The sequence below is a fragment of the Ursus maritimus genome, unplaced genomic scaffold (genome assembly GCF_017311325.1).
Source record: "Ursus maritimus isolate PB19 unplaced genomic scaffold, ASM1731132v1 scaffold_32, whole genome shotgun sequence".
In the NCBI taxonomy this organism is placed as follows: domain Eukaryota; kingdom Metazoa; phylum Chordata; class Mammalia; order Carnivora; family Ursidae; genus Ursus; species Ursus maritimus.
The window spans coordinates 196,419-209,143 of NW_024425786.1; the positions used below are offsets into that span (position 1 = coordinate 196,419).

Genomic DNA, 12,725 nt, shown 5'->3' on the forward strand with positions numbered 1-12,725 from the left:
GGGGTGGCTCGCTGCTGCCTGGCCTTGTGGTCCTCAGAGCAAGTGGACAGACACCTCCTCCCCTTTGTGGCCCTGGGTGTGACTGTGGGCTACAGACTCCTCCCCCCTTGGGGAGAGAGCCCCCCTACATGTACAGGTGTCCCAGGGCTGCTGGTGGCCAGCGGTTAGCGGCCTGGGTGGCTGCATAAGCCTGGCCCTCCCTCAACCCACCATGGGCAGTCAGGAAGTTCCTGTGTCTTGGGGGCAGCCCGTCCCCGCACTCAGGCAGGGGGCTGAGGCTGTTTGGGTCTGTGTCCCTGTCTGCGTCTGTCGTGTGTCTGTCCCTTTCTCTGCTGTGTCCTGAGCACTCGGCTCTTCTCCCGGTCCACTTTCCCTTCGCTGTCCCCACCCTGGGAGAGGGTCTGCTGCGTGGAGCTGGGGGCTTTCTACGAAAGCCTGGGGGAGCAGGAGGAGCTCACTGAGTGCCCGTGTTCTCCCCAGACCAGCCCCTGTCCCCCTGCCTTGGGGTGCAGTGCCCCTTTGGGGCATCGTGTGCTGTGAAGAACGGGGAAGCTGAGTGTGTGTGCCAGCAGGCGTGCTCGGGCATCTATGATCCTGTGTGCGGCAGCGATGACGTCACGTATGGCAGCACGTGTGAGCTGGAAGCCACAGCCTGCGCCCTTGGACGGGAGATCCGGGTGGCTCGCCGAGGACCCTGTGGTCAGTGGTGGGCGAGTGAGTCTTGCTAGGGGGTTGTGAGTCCCGATCGCCGTGGTGATGGGGCCTCTTCCTCAGACCGCTGCGGGCAGTGCCGCTTCGGAGCTCTGTGTGAGGCTGAGACCGGGCGCTGCGTGTGCCCCTCCGAGTGCGTGGCCTTGGCTCAGCCCGTGTGCGGTTCCGACGGGCACACGTATGCCAGCGAGTGTGAGCTGCACGTGCACGCCTGCACACACCAGATCAGCCTGCACGTGGTCTCGGCTGGACACTGCCGTGAGTGGGGCCGTGGGGGTGGGCAGGCCGTGGTCCTGTGTCTCCCTCAGCTGGGGGTCCGCTGACCCCTGCCTGGCTCCGCCCTCTCCAGAGACCTGTGGAGACACAGTGTGTGCTTTCGGGGCAGTGTGCTTGGCTGGGCAGTGTGTGTGTCCCCGGTGTGAGCGGCCCCCACCCGGCCCCGTGTGTGGCAGCGATGGTGTCACCTACGACAGTGCGTGTCATCTCCGAGAGGCCGCCTGCCAGCACCAGACCCAGATCGAGGAGGCCCGGGCGGGGCCCTGTGAGCAGGGTAGGCTTGGGGACGGTGGGCCTGGGCTGCCTCGTGTCCGCCCCGAACAGGCCCCCCCAGGTGACTCAGCCCCCCCCAACAGCTGAGTGCGGCTCCGGAGGCTCTGGCTCTGGAGAGGACGGCGAGTGTGAGCAGGAGCTCTGCCGGCAGCACGGCGGCGTCTGGGACGAGGACTCGGAAGATGGGCCGTGCGTCTGTGACTTCAGCTGCCATAGCGTCCTGAGGAGCCCGGTGAGGCCCCCCCGCCCCGCTCTGGGCAGGCAGCGAAGGAGTGGCTGTGGCCACCCACGCTGACACCACCCCTCCAGGTCTGCGGCTCAGATGGGGTCACCTATGGCACCGAGTGTGAGCTGAAGAAGGCCAGGTGCGAGTCGCAGCGAGAACTGTACGTCACGGCGCAGGGAGCCTGCCGGGGTGAGTGTCCGCGCGTCTGTGCAGCGGCCCTTGCGCTCGTGCGCGCACACGCTCAGAGGGGTGTGTGCCGTGGGGGCATGCATGCACGTAAGGGCTCGAGGGGCGCAGTGCTGGGGAGCACCCACGTCTGCACAGTCGCAGCGCGTGGGCAGAAGTGCCCCTCGGTCCGCAGGCGCCTGCTGTGCGCCAGACCGGGCTCCATGCCGGGAGGGGGCGCACGAGCGAGGCCCGCCGTCTGGACGCGCTCTTTGTCCCGGGGAGAGCGATGGGGACCCAGTAAATACGTTGCGTTTACTATACTTTCAGGCGTGCACCAGTGCGCGTGGGCGTGTGCGAGCTTGCGCACACGCGTGCGTTTACTATACTTTCAGGCGTGCACCAGTGCGCGTGGGCATGTGCGAGCTTGCGCACACGCGTGTGTGTCTGGGTGTGTTGGGTGTGCACCTGGGGGGGACGTGGGTAGATGGGAGTGTGTGTGTGCGCCAGTCCGTAAGAACATACTTGGTCCGGTGTGTGTGTACGCGGCTGCACGCTCACGATCTTTGGGGTTCTGCGTGGTTTTGGTACTATGGGTACAGATGCGTTTTTATAAATGGTGTGGGGTCCTCACCTGCAACCTGAGCTCCAGGTACCCCCGTCCTGGCGGGAGTTGGCCTCAGGAGGGCTGAGTGGTGACAGCCAGGGGAGGTTAAGGTGGAATGGCCAGGCCCAAGGTGGACATGTGGCAGTGAGTGTCGTCTGAGCCCTCTGCCCCTCCCTGCAGGCCCCACCTTGGCCCCGCTGCCACCTGCGGTTCCCCCGCACTGCACCCAGACCCCCTATGGCTGCTGCCGGGACAACATCACTGCGGCCCGGGGCGTGGGCCTGGCTGGCTGCCCCAGTGAGTACTCAAGCCCAGCCCCAACCCACAGCCAGGTGGAGCCACGTAGCCGCAGTAACCGTATCCTGCCCTGGCCTTGCAGGCTCCTGCCATTGCAACCCACATGGCTCCTACAGTGGCACCTGTGACCCAGCCACGGGTCAGTGCTCCTGCCGCCCGGGGGTCGGGGGCCTCAAGTGTGACCGCTGTGAGCCTGGCTTCTGGAACTTCCGTGGCATTGTCACTGACGGCCGGAGCGGCTGCACCCGTGAGTGACAGGGGCAATGGTCAGTCCCCAGCCGAGCACTCGCACCCGTCCATCTTGTCACTGTGCTCCTTGTCTCACCTGCTCAGACCCTGGCCTGACCCACGCCAGGCAGGAAGTGGGCCAGGCTCTGGAGCCAGTGGGGAGACCAGGAGCAGACCTCAGTTTCTTCCCCCTGCCTCCCAGCCTGCAGCTGTGACCCCCGGGGCGCTGTGCGAGACGACTGTGAGCAGATGACCGGGCTGTGCTCATGTAAGCCTGGGGTGGCCGGACCCAAGTGCGGGCAGTGTCCAGCTGGCCACGCCCTGGGCCCTGGTGGCTGTGAAACAGGTGAGAGCCAAGGCTGGCGCTGACCTTGGCTCCCCGTGCTAGGGGTGGGGCCGTCCTAGGAGCGAGGCCTCCTGAGCCAGCAGGGTCCCCTGTCTGCCCCAGACTCCTTGGCGCCTGAGACGTGTGCTGAGATGCGCTGTGAGTTTGGGGCATCCTGCGTGGAGGAGGCTGGCTCTGCACGCTGCGTGTGCCCCACATCGACCTGTCCGGAGGCCACTGCTCCCAAGGTGAGGGCTGGGGCATGCGGAGGGTGGTGGGCGTGGGGAGGGGCCTCCCCCCCAGCATCCTTGCCCTGTGCCCCAGGTCTGTGGGTCGGATGGAGTGACCTACGGCAACGAGTGCCAGCTGAGGACCATCGCCTGTCGCCAGGGCTTGGCCATCTCCATCCAGAGCCTTGGCCCGTGCCAGGGTGAGGCCCCCCACCGCCCCCGCACTGACCAAGAAGGCCTGACTCCGGGCTGACTGCCTGCCCTGGCCGTCCACTCAGACTCTGTTCCTCCTGCAGACGCTGTTGCTCCTGGCGCCCGCCCAACGTCTATACCCGTGGCCACGTCGGGGCTCAACGTGAGCAAGGCACTGCCATCCCCCCCCAGCGCCCTCCCCCTGGCTCCCAGCAGCACCCCTCACAGCCAGCCCACTCCTCGACCCTCGCCAGGACCTTGGACCGCTGCCAGCATCCCCAGGACTACCCCGAGGCCCATGCTGACCATGCCCCCCACAGCCCCGGCCACGGCAGCCAGCCTTACCACATCCGCCTTTGGTGAATCTGGCAGTGCCGACGGGAGCGGCGATGAGGGACTGAGTGGTGACCTGGAGGCCAGTGGGACTGGCTCAGGGGGTGAGCATGGGCTCAGGGATGTGGGGGACAGGACCCAAGAGGGCTACCTCTGGGGCCAGGCTTAGACTTCACCTCCCCAGGACTCGAGCCTCCCGAAGGTGGCAGTGCTGTGACCCCTGGGCCACCCATGGAGAGGGCTTCGTGCTACAACTCGCCTTTAGGCTGCTGCTCAGATGGCAAGACGCCCTCGCTGGACACAGAGGGTTCGAACTGTCCTGGTGAGTGGGGAGCCGGGGGCTGGGGTGGAGCGTGACAGTCGCCTGGACGCGGCCAGGAACGCTGTCTCCCCTCCCAGGCAGGAGGCCTGCCCAGCAGGTGGGCACTCAGGGTTTACCGTCTTCTGATTTTGGCACACACAAGGGCGTGGTCTTGGGGATTCAGCATAGGCTGCACACGTGTGGTCTTGGCCCCCACACACATGTGGGTGCCCAGGACCCTGCGGCTAACTTGTCTTTCCTGTTGCAAGCCGGCCTGGAGCACTGCTCCAAGAAGTCTGCCCGGTAACTGATGCCAGCCCTGCCCCGAGACCCCACTAACCTCATGACCATCTGACTAACCCCCTGCACCCCGTGTGGCTTGCTGCTGGGGCCTGTGCCCGTGGCCCACCCCAAGGCCAGGCGGGTGCCAGGCAGGGCCTCACTGCCCCCTCCCCCACAGCCACCAAGGCGTTCCAGGGCGTACTGGAGCTTGAGGGGGTCGAGGGGCAAGAGCTGTTCTACACGCCGGAGATGGCCGACCCCAAGTCAGAGCTTTTTGGGGAGACCGCTAGGAGCATCGAGAACACAGTACGTGCAGGGCCTGCGGGGCAGGGGTGCGGCCCTGCCCACCAGTAGCTTCCCTCCCAGGACACACCCAGAGAGGCGCTGGAGTGGGAGGGCCTGCCGACCAGGGCTGGGCAGCTCCCCAGAGCCCTCACCCGCTGCCCACCCACAGCTGGATGACCTCTTCCGGAACTCGGATGTTAAGAAGGACTTCCGAAGCGTCCGCCTGCGGGACTTGGGGCCTGGCAGCTCCGTCCGAGCCATTGTGGACGTGCACTTCGACCCTGGTAAGTCCCCGAGGCCGGGCCCTCGCAGGAGGCAGTGGGTGTCTGTGCGGGCCCGACCACGCTCCATGTCCTCTCCTCCTCAGCCACAACCTTTAGGGCGTCCGACGTGGCCCAGGCCCTGCTCCGGCAGATACAGGCGTCCAGGCGCCGGTCGCTGGGGGTAAGGCGGCCACCGCAGGAGCACGTACGCTTTATGGACTTCGGTGAGTGCCCAGTCTGGCCAAGTGCCGCAGCGCGCCTGTCCCCTCCCCTGCTACCCACAGGACCCTTGCGCCTGCTGGCCCTCCCTGTGCCCTGCTTTCCGTCCGTCCTGACAGCCCCTCTACCCTCAGACTGGTTTCCCGCGTTCTTCATGGGGGCCACCACAGGAGCCACACCCGCCGCAGCCACGGCCAGAGCCACCACTGTAGCCCACCTGCCTTCTGCTGTGACCCAGCGGGCCCGCTACCCCAGTCACACAAGCCGGCCTGTTGGCAGGACCACAGCCCTGCCCACCACACGCCAGCCCCCCACCACTGCCCCCCGTCGTGTGCCTGGACGCCGGCCCTTGCCCCCAGGCACCCAGCAGCCACCAAAGCCCTGTGACTCCCAGCCCTGCCTCCACGGGGGAACCTGCCAGGACCAGGACTCGGGTGGCAGCTTCACCTGCAGCTGCCCAGTGGGCAGGGGGGGTGCCGTCTGTGAGAAGGGTAAAGGTCATCCATGCCGGCGAGAGGTGGGGAGGCAGATGTGGGGGGCGAGGGCTGGGGCCGGGCCGGGCCACGCCACGGTCGAGAGCTGGGGACTAGGCAGAGGGGCCCAGGTGGTTGGGACGAGGGGCAGGCTGAATTCCCTGCCCCAGAGCGGGGGCCAGGGCCGGGGTGGGGATTCGGGTCCGGGGCTTTCAGGCTGGCGGGGAACACCGAGCGGGCCGGGGTCCTCTGTGCCCCTCCAGCGGGTCCCTCCCTGTCTCCCTGCAGCGCTGCACCCCTCTGTGCCAGCCTTCGGGGCCCGCTCCTTCCTGGCCTTCCCCACCCTCCGTGCCTACCACACACTGCGCCTGGCGCTGGAGTTCCGGGCGCTGGAGCCGCAGGGTCTGCTGCTCTATAACGGGAACGCCCAGGGCAAGGACTTCCTGGCGCTGACGCTGCTGGGGGGCCGCGTGCAGCTCAGGTGCTGGGCAGGGCAGCCCGGGCGAGGGCGGTGCTGGCGTGGGGCGGGAGGCGGAGGCTGAGCAGGGGTCCAGGCCCCCTTCGGCCGTCCTGAGTGCCTGCTCCCACCCCCAGGTTTGACACCGGGTCAGGGCCCGCCGTGCTGACCAGCTCCGTGCCTGTACAGCCCGGCCGCTGGCATCGCGTGGAGCTGTCTCGGCACTGGCGCCGGGGTACGCTCTCGGTGGATGGCGAGACCCCTGTTCTGGGCCACAGCCCCAGTGGCACCGATGGTCTCAACCTGGACACAGACCTCTTTGTGGGCGGCGTCCCGGCGGACCAGGCTTCCGTGTGAGCATCAAGGAGGGTGGGGCACCCCTGACCCTGGGCGCCCGACCTTGGTCCTGACCCCTGACTCTTACGGGCGGTATCCAGGAGACCCAAGCGACCTGTGAATAGCAAAGTGGGTGGAAGGGTCAGCGTGGGTGATGGCAGTGCCCCCATCTGATCCTGATCCCGATTCTGTCCCCTGGGTGGCATCCCTGAGCCCCAGGCTGCCGTGTTACCACCACGGACGGGCTGGGCCAGCCCTAACCTTCAGTCCTGAGCCTTGACCCTCAACCTACTTCTCGATTCTGTCCTGTTTGTGGGCCTGGCCATCCTGGGAGCACCAGAAGTGGGGACGGGGATAGGGAGCAGCCCCGATCCCGGCTGGTTGGGGGTGCAGTGTTACAGTTGGCTGTGAGAGAGGGTGCCTTTGGTCTCTGGCCTCTGATGCCTGACCCTCCTCCTGGTGGCAGGGTGCTCGAAAGGACCTCCATCCGTGTTGGCCTCAGGGGCTGCATCCGCCTACTGGACGTCAATAACCAGCGGTTGGAGCTCAGCAGCTGGCAGGGGGCTGTTACGCAAAGCTCTGGGGTGGGCGAGTGCGGGGACCACCCCTGCCTGCCGAACCCCTGCCTCGGCGGGGCCCCGTGCCAGGCCCTGGAGGCTGGCATGTTCCACTGTCAGTGCCCACCGGGCCGCTTTGGTGAGGATGGAGCCTGGTCTGGGCTCTGGGGCGGGGGGCATGCCCGTGCGTCTGTGGGCGTGGGACCCCATCGTGTCTCCTTCCAGGTCCAACCTGTAGTGATGACAAGAACCCCTGTGAGCCGAACCCCTGCCATGGGGCAGCCCCCTGCCGCGTGTTGCCTGACGGGGAGGCCAAGTGCGAATGCCCCCAGGGACGAGGGGGCGCCATCTGCCAGACAGGTGGGGGCATTGGGCTGTCAGTGCAAGGAGGAGGGTGGGATGAGGCGGTTAGGGTTAAGCATGAGGGTGTGGGTTCTGGTTGGGGTTAGGATCGGGGTTCAGGCTAGCGTTAGGGCTTGCGTTAGGCCTGGGGCTCGCAGAGCAGTGGAGTTACAGGAACCCGAGGGGTGGGCCCGGCAGCCCGTGTGACTGCTGTCTTGTCCTCCACAGTCTCCGAGCGGGATTATTCCCAGCCCTTCCTGGCTGACTTCCACGGCTTCTCCTACCTGGAGCTGAAAGGCTTGCACACCTTTGAGCGGGACCTAGGGTCAGTAGGACAGAAGGGGTGGATGAGGGGAAGCATCCCCCCAGCCCCTGTCCAGACTGCAGGGCAAAGGGCCATTGAGATGCCCCCATCTGACCCCACCTGACCCCAGGGAGAAGATGGCACTGGAGGTGGTGTTCTTGGCGCGTGGCCCCAGCGGTCTGCTCTTCTACAATGGGCAGAAGACAGACGGCAAGGGGGACTTTGTGTCCCTGGCGTTGCATGACCGCTTCCTGGAGTTCCGCTATGACCTGGGCAAGGGGGCAGCGGTCATCAGGTGCGCCCTCGTGTGTGGGCGTGGGGGTGAGGCCGGGGACACTTGGCAGTGTCACTCGGGCTCCTGGGTGGGCAGGCTGGCAGGGCCCAGAGCCTGCTCATGGTACCCCCTCCTACCAGGAGCAAGGAACCTGTGGCCCTGGACACCTGGACCAGGGTCTCACTGGAGCGCAATGGCCGCAAGGGCGCCATGCGTGTCAGTGATGGGCCCCGCGTGCTGGGCGAGTCTCCGGTGAGTGTCCCCAAGGCTGTGGGCCTCCCACCAACTCCCCTGCCTCGTTGCCCCTCCCTCTCCTCCTGGGAGGCACGGCAGCCCCCACCCCACAGCTGGCTCTCACTGAACTGTTTTCTCCCCCGTCTGTCCTGTGCCTCTGTCTGTCTTCTCTCTGCCCCCACTGCTCTCTGGCCCTTGCTCTGCAACCCCCACCCTGCTCTGCGGACGTCAGAAATCCCGCAAGGTACTGGTCTCTGCTCCCATCCTACTCGTTCATCTTCTAGAGTAGCTCCCGCCCCCACTAAGTCTCCACGTCAGCCCTGTCTGTGTGACTAACGCCGCCTCTTAGACAGGCCGGTGGGCAAGGGGGTGGGCCGCTCATCTGGGGCCCGGTGTCCTTGTCTCTGCCCAGGGAGCAGGCTCCACAGCCCCTCACCCGGCGTCTCCCCCCAGGTGCCACACACTGTCCTGAATCTGAAGGAGCCTCTCTACGTCGGCGGGGTGCCTGACTTCAGCAAGCTGGCCCGGGCAGCCGCGGTGTCCTCCGGCTTCGACGGCGTCATCCAGCTGGTACCTGGGGCAGGGGTGGGGCCCATCCCAGCCAGGGGCTCTCTGCAGTGGTGGGGTGGTGGAGTCTTGAGGAAGGGCCCATCCCGCAGGAGCCTCTGTCCTGGGGTGGGGGCTGCCATGGTGGGGGGACAGCAGGTGGGACAGAGGTTCTCTACCTCTTACACCCCCAGGTCTCCTTGAAAGGCCACCAGCTGCTGACCCAGGAGCACGTGATGCGGTCCGTGGATGTCTCATCTTTTGCCCACCACCCTTGTACCCAGGCCTCAGGCCACCCGTGCCTCAATGGGGCCTCCTGCCTCCCTCGGGAGGCCTCCTATGAGTGCCTGTGTCCTGGGGGCTTCTCGGGGCTTCACTGCGAGAAGGGTGAGAAGGGTGAGCGCTGCCCAGTACGCGGCTGAGGCTGGATGCGGGGAGCCCGCCCGAGGCAGCCCTCACCCGACTCTCTCGCAGGGCTGATTGAGAAGTCGGCAGGGGACCTGGACGCCCTGGCCTTCGACGGACAAACCTACATTGAGTACCTCAATGCCGTGACTGAGAGGTAACGTGCCACCCGGGAACTGGGCACCCCTCTGCCCTCTGCCGTCTGTCCCGTCCTATCTGTGCATGCTGCGCGGGGTAAGACGCCGGGCCCCCCACACCCACCCTCCACTTTGCGGCCAGGAGGGGAAGGCCCGCGTCCACTGGGCTCGGCCGCCCACCACCCTCCTCCCCCTCCTTCCTTCTCACCACCTCTGTCTCTTTGTTTCCAAGCGAACTGACCAATGAGATCCCCGCGTAAGTAGCACCTTGGCCCCCACGCCCGCCTTCACTCTCAGCCCCTCTCAGCCCCCCATCCACGCAGCGCTGCCAAACCTCCCCCCAGCCCCACGGAGGGCGAGACCCTCATCCTGGTGGAGGAGAAGGGTTAGCGGTTTGTGCTGTGTAAGGCCTAGTTTCCTGGCTTGGAGGAGGGGAGTCGCCACCCCACCCACCCCCTGCAGCCCCTGCTCTCGACACAAGGCACCAGCATAGCGTGCACACGTGTGCGTGCATTAGAGCACATGCGTGTCTGAGCGTGCACATGTGCGTACGCATGTGCACACGTGTGTTCAGACGTCCAGGGCAGGTGAGCCCTCGGCCTCGCCTCTTGCTCTCTGCACTTGGCCTGGGTCATGCCCACAGCCCTGTCTGTACACACGTCGGTGTCCCGGCCCTGCCCCGGGGTCCCGTGCCTCTTCCGTGGGTGCTCGCGCTCTCACTCTCCATTGCTGGAAAGGGGACATGGGGAGGGCTGCCAGGTACCCCCACCCTCCGACCCTACACTACAGCCTGTCTGTCCCCTGCTCACCTGCTTCCCCTCTCTTCCGGCTTCTAAGTCCTGATGCTCCGGATTCCGGGGCCCTTCCCAGGTGAGCAGTGGCACCCCAACCCCCGCTGTCCGTCTGCCTCATTCTCCCGCTTGTGTGTCTGCCTGTCTGGTCCCACCTGCTACCATCCATCTCTCGGCCTGTGTGTCCCACGGGGGTGTCCACCCACCTGCCCATCCAGTGTCCCCAGGTCTCATCACAGCTGCCGTCACGGCCCTCCCACCTCCCACACCCCATCCCTGGCTGCCCTCCTGGAGGCCCTGACCAGCTCTCTGCCCCGCAGTGAGAAGGCCCTGCAGAGCAACCACTTTGAGCTGAGCCTGCGCACGGAGGCCACACAGGGGCTGGTGCTGTGGAGCGGCAAGGCCACGGAGCGGGCTGACTACGTCGCACTGGCCATTGTGGACGGGCGCCTGCAGCTGACCTATGACTTGGGCTCCCAGCCTGTGGTGCTACGCTCCACCGTGCCGGTCAACACCAACCGCTGGTTGCGGGTCAGGGCACACAGGTCAGCGGGAAGCCCAGGGCACACCAAGAATAGCGGTGGGTGGTGCCTGGACTTGCCCAGCCAGGGCGTGCCCGGTCACTTGCAGCTAGGGCCCAGGTTTGAGGTGGGGGCAGGGCTAAGTGCCCAACCGGAGGCTACTGCCAGCGATGGGGGAGGGACAAGAGGACAAAGGAGAAGCAGTTATGGCCAGGGACGCCCTGATCTGAAAAGGGAGTCCTTGCTCTGCCCGATGCTATTCGGAGACCTGTCCATAGGGTCGGAGCCTGGCCATCCCCTACAGCAAAGTCTAACCCACATGGGGCCCCCTGCCCTAGCCACCAGGTGCTCTCCTGGGGATCAGTGCCACCTCGTTCTGGCCCCCAGGGGTGATGGTGGTGGGCCCCAGGGCGGGACTTCCAGGAGAGATGGATGTGGGACTCAGGATCTGGGGGTGGCAGGTATGCCCTCTGGAACTGCCTGATGATGGCCTCACCCCACCACACCCCCAGGGAACAGAGGGAAGGTTCCCTTCAGGTGGGCAACGAGGCCCCCGTGACTGGCTCTTCCCCGCTGGGTGCCACGCAGCTAGACACAGACGGAGCCCTATGGTTGGGTGAGTGTTTGCAGGGAGGCCGGGGAGGGGTACCCAAGGGTCTCAGAATCCCTGAGGGACAGACCTCATCCCCTGGGGCTGCAAACTGAGAGTGCCACCTGAGTCACCCTGTCCAGGACAGCAGACCAACTGGCCAGGGTAGGGCCCTGTCCCCTCCTGTCTTAGGCACTGCAGTTCCCTGGGTGATTGTGGGGCCAGGAGGCTGGAGCATGTCTCCTGGTCATGGGGTCCCCCCTCCCCGCAGGGCACTGACAGGCCTCGGGTAACTCACTTGGTCTTTCCAGTACCCATGGTCTCTCTGCTGGCTAGTGCCCCAGACTGCCCATCCCTGAGTCACAACCGGGTGGCCTTCCTTCTGTCTTCCTGCAGGTGGCCTGGAGAAGCTGCCCATGGGCCAGGCCCTGCCCAAGGCCTACGGCACAGGCTTCGTGGGCTGCCTACGGGACGTGGTGGTGGGTCGGCGCCCGCTGCACCTGCTGGAGGATGCTGTCACCAAGCCAGAGCTTCGGCCCTGTGCCGCCCCATGAGACACACCACAGCCCACCACCCACCCTGTTGTCATTATTTTCTATTTTTGTAAACTCATTGCTTTTTTGATACGGTTTTCTTGCCTATGTGTTGGCCAGAGGGACTGCTGGACCGGCCTCCCTACCGTCCAAGCAGACAAGCTACAGAGACAAACTGTGTGTTGCGGAACTTGCAGGGGGAGACGGCACAGGCAGCATGGAGGGCTTGACTCCAGCGGCAGCCTCAGGATGTGCCCCTCCACCTTGGGCCACCGTGTCTCGGTCCCTCTTGCCGTGCCTCCCCCGTGTGTCCACCTGTGCTGGGCCTGTGTCCCCGGAGCGGGAAGGCACTGCTGGGGCTGGAGGGGGCCCTTCCTTCATGCAAGCCCTAAGGGCCTTTCTAGGTTTCCACTTGAGCTGCTCCCTGCGTGTGCTGTAGGCCAGGGCTAGCCTCGAGCCCAGACTGGCCCCTCCCAGGCCTCCTGTGCCAATACTGTGACTTAGAAGCAATGTTACTGTTGGGGCTATACTGTACCCCTCCCTTCAACCATGTCCACCCATCCCAGAGTGCTGGAGAACAGAGGCCAGGCCCAGACCTTGTCAGGGCACCTTGGCCCTTAGCTAGCCCTGCCTGTCTACCCAGCCACCTTGGACATAGCTGTGTCCCCTCCCTGATACCCCAGGTCTCATTAGGAGCCCTGAGAGGGAGCAGGGCTGCTCTGTGATGTGGCTGATGGTCACTGCCTGCTTGCTTAGGTGGCTGGCATCCCCCTCTCAAGGATGGATGTCCGGGCCTGACCGCCAGCCATTATGCATTGATTTTATTTGACACCTGGGGTGACGGGCCATCACCCTTCCTGTCCTGGCCCAAGGGCAGCTGAGCACACCATACAGCCAACTCTGTCTGGTTCTGGTGTGAGGGGTGTCATCGTCCAAGACCAAGGCCAACGGGTGGGTGTAGAGGCAGGAGAGAAACTGCAATATTACGCCCCATCCCACCTGTCCTCACACAC

The 12,725-nt window shown here is 65.7% G+C and overlaps 1 protein-coding gene across 2 annotated transcripts in view; it reads left to right on the top strand.

Moving 5' to 3' along the window:
- AGRN (agrin) overlaps positions 1-11,791 on the top strand; it is a 33,130-nt gene extending 21,339 nt beyond the window's left edge. The window contains exons 7-36 of one of the 2 annotated variants that reach the window (XM_040645576.1): positions 481-699; positions 775-969; positions 1,061-1,261; positions 1,344-1,492; positions 1,570-1,675; positions 2,439-2,555; positions 2,638-2,802; positions 2,986-3,129; positions 3,232-3,356; positions 3,433-3,538; positions 3,635-3,967; positions 4,048-4,185; positions 4,625-4,752; positions 4,901-5,015; positions 5,099-5,218; positions 5,348-5,704; positions 5,975-6,167; positions 6,281-6,496; positions 6,946-7,175; positions 7,262-7,396; positions 7,607-7,703; positions 7,813-7,977; positions 8,097-8,208; positions 8,423-8,434; positions 8,644-8,760; positions 8,931-9,123; positions 9,211-9,298; positions 10,390-10,614; positions 11,103-11,206; positions 11,576-11,791. In XM_040645576.1, the coding sequence (XP_040501510.1) occupies positions 481-699; positions 775-969; positions 1,061-1,261; positions 1,344-1,492; positions 1,570-1,675; positions 2,439-2,555; positions 2,638-2,802; positions 2,986-3,129; positions 3,232-3,356; positions 3,433-3,538; positions 3,635-3,967; positions 4,048-4,185; positions 4,625-4,752; positions 4,901-5,015; positions 5,099-5,218; positions 5,348-5,704; positions 5,975-6,167; positions 6,281-6,496; positions 6,946-7,175; positions 7,262-7,396; positions 7,607-7,703; positions 7,813-7,977; positions 8,097-8,208; positions 8,423-8,434; positions 8,644-8,760; positions 8,931-9,123; positions 9,211-9,298; positions 10,390-10,614; positions 11,103-11,206; positions 11,576-11,733 (4,763 nt within the window). In that variant the 3' untranslated portion in view covers positions 11,734-11,791. The remainder of the gene's footprint in view (positions 1-480; positions 700-774; positions 970-1,060; positions 1,262-1,343; positions 1,493-1,569; positions 1,676-2,438; positions 2,556-2,637; positions 2,803-2,985; positions 3,130-3,231; positions 3,357-3,432; positions 3,539-3,634; positions 3,968-4,047; positions 4,186-4,624; positions 4,753-4,900; positions 5,016-5,098; positions 5,219-5,347; positions 5,705-5,974; positions 6,168-6,280; positions 6,497-6,945; positions 7,176-7,261; positions 7,397-7,606; positions 7,704-7,812; positions 7,978-8,096; positions 8,209-8,422; positions 8,435-8,643; positions 8,761-8,930; positions 9,124-9,210; positions 9,299-10,389; positions 10,615-11,102; positions 11,207-11,575) is intronic. The other variant, XM_040645575.1, reaches the window with a different exon arrangement.
- Positions 11,792-12,725: the final 934 nt, after the last annotated feature.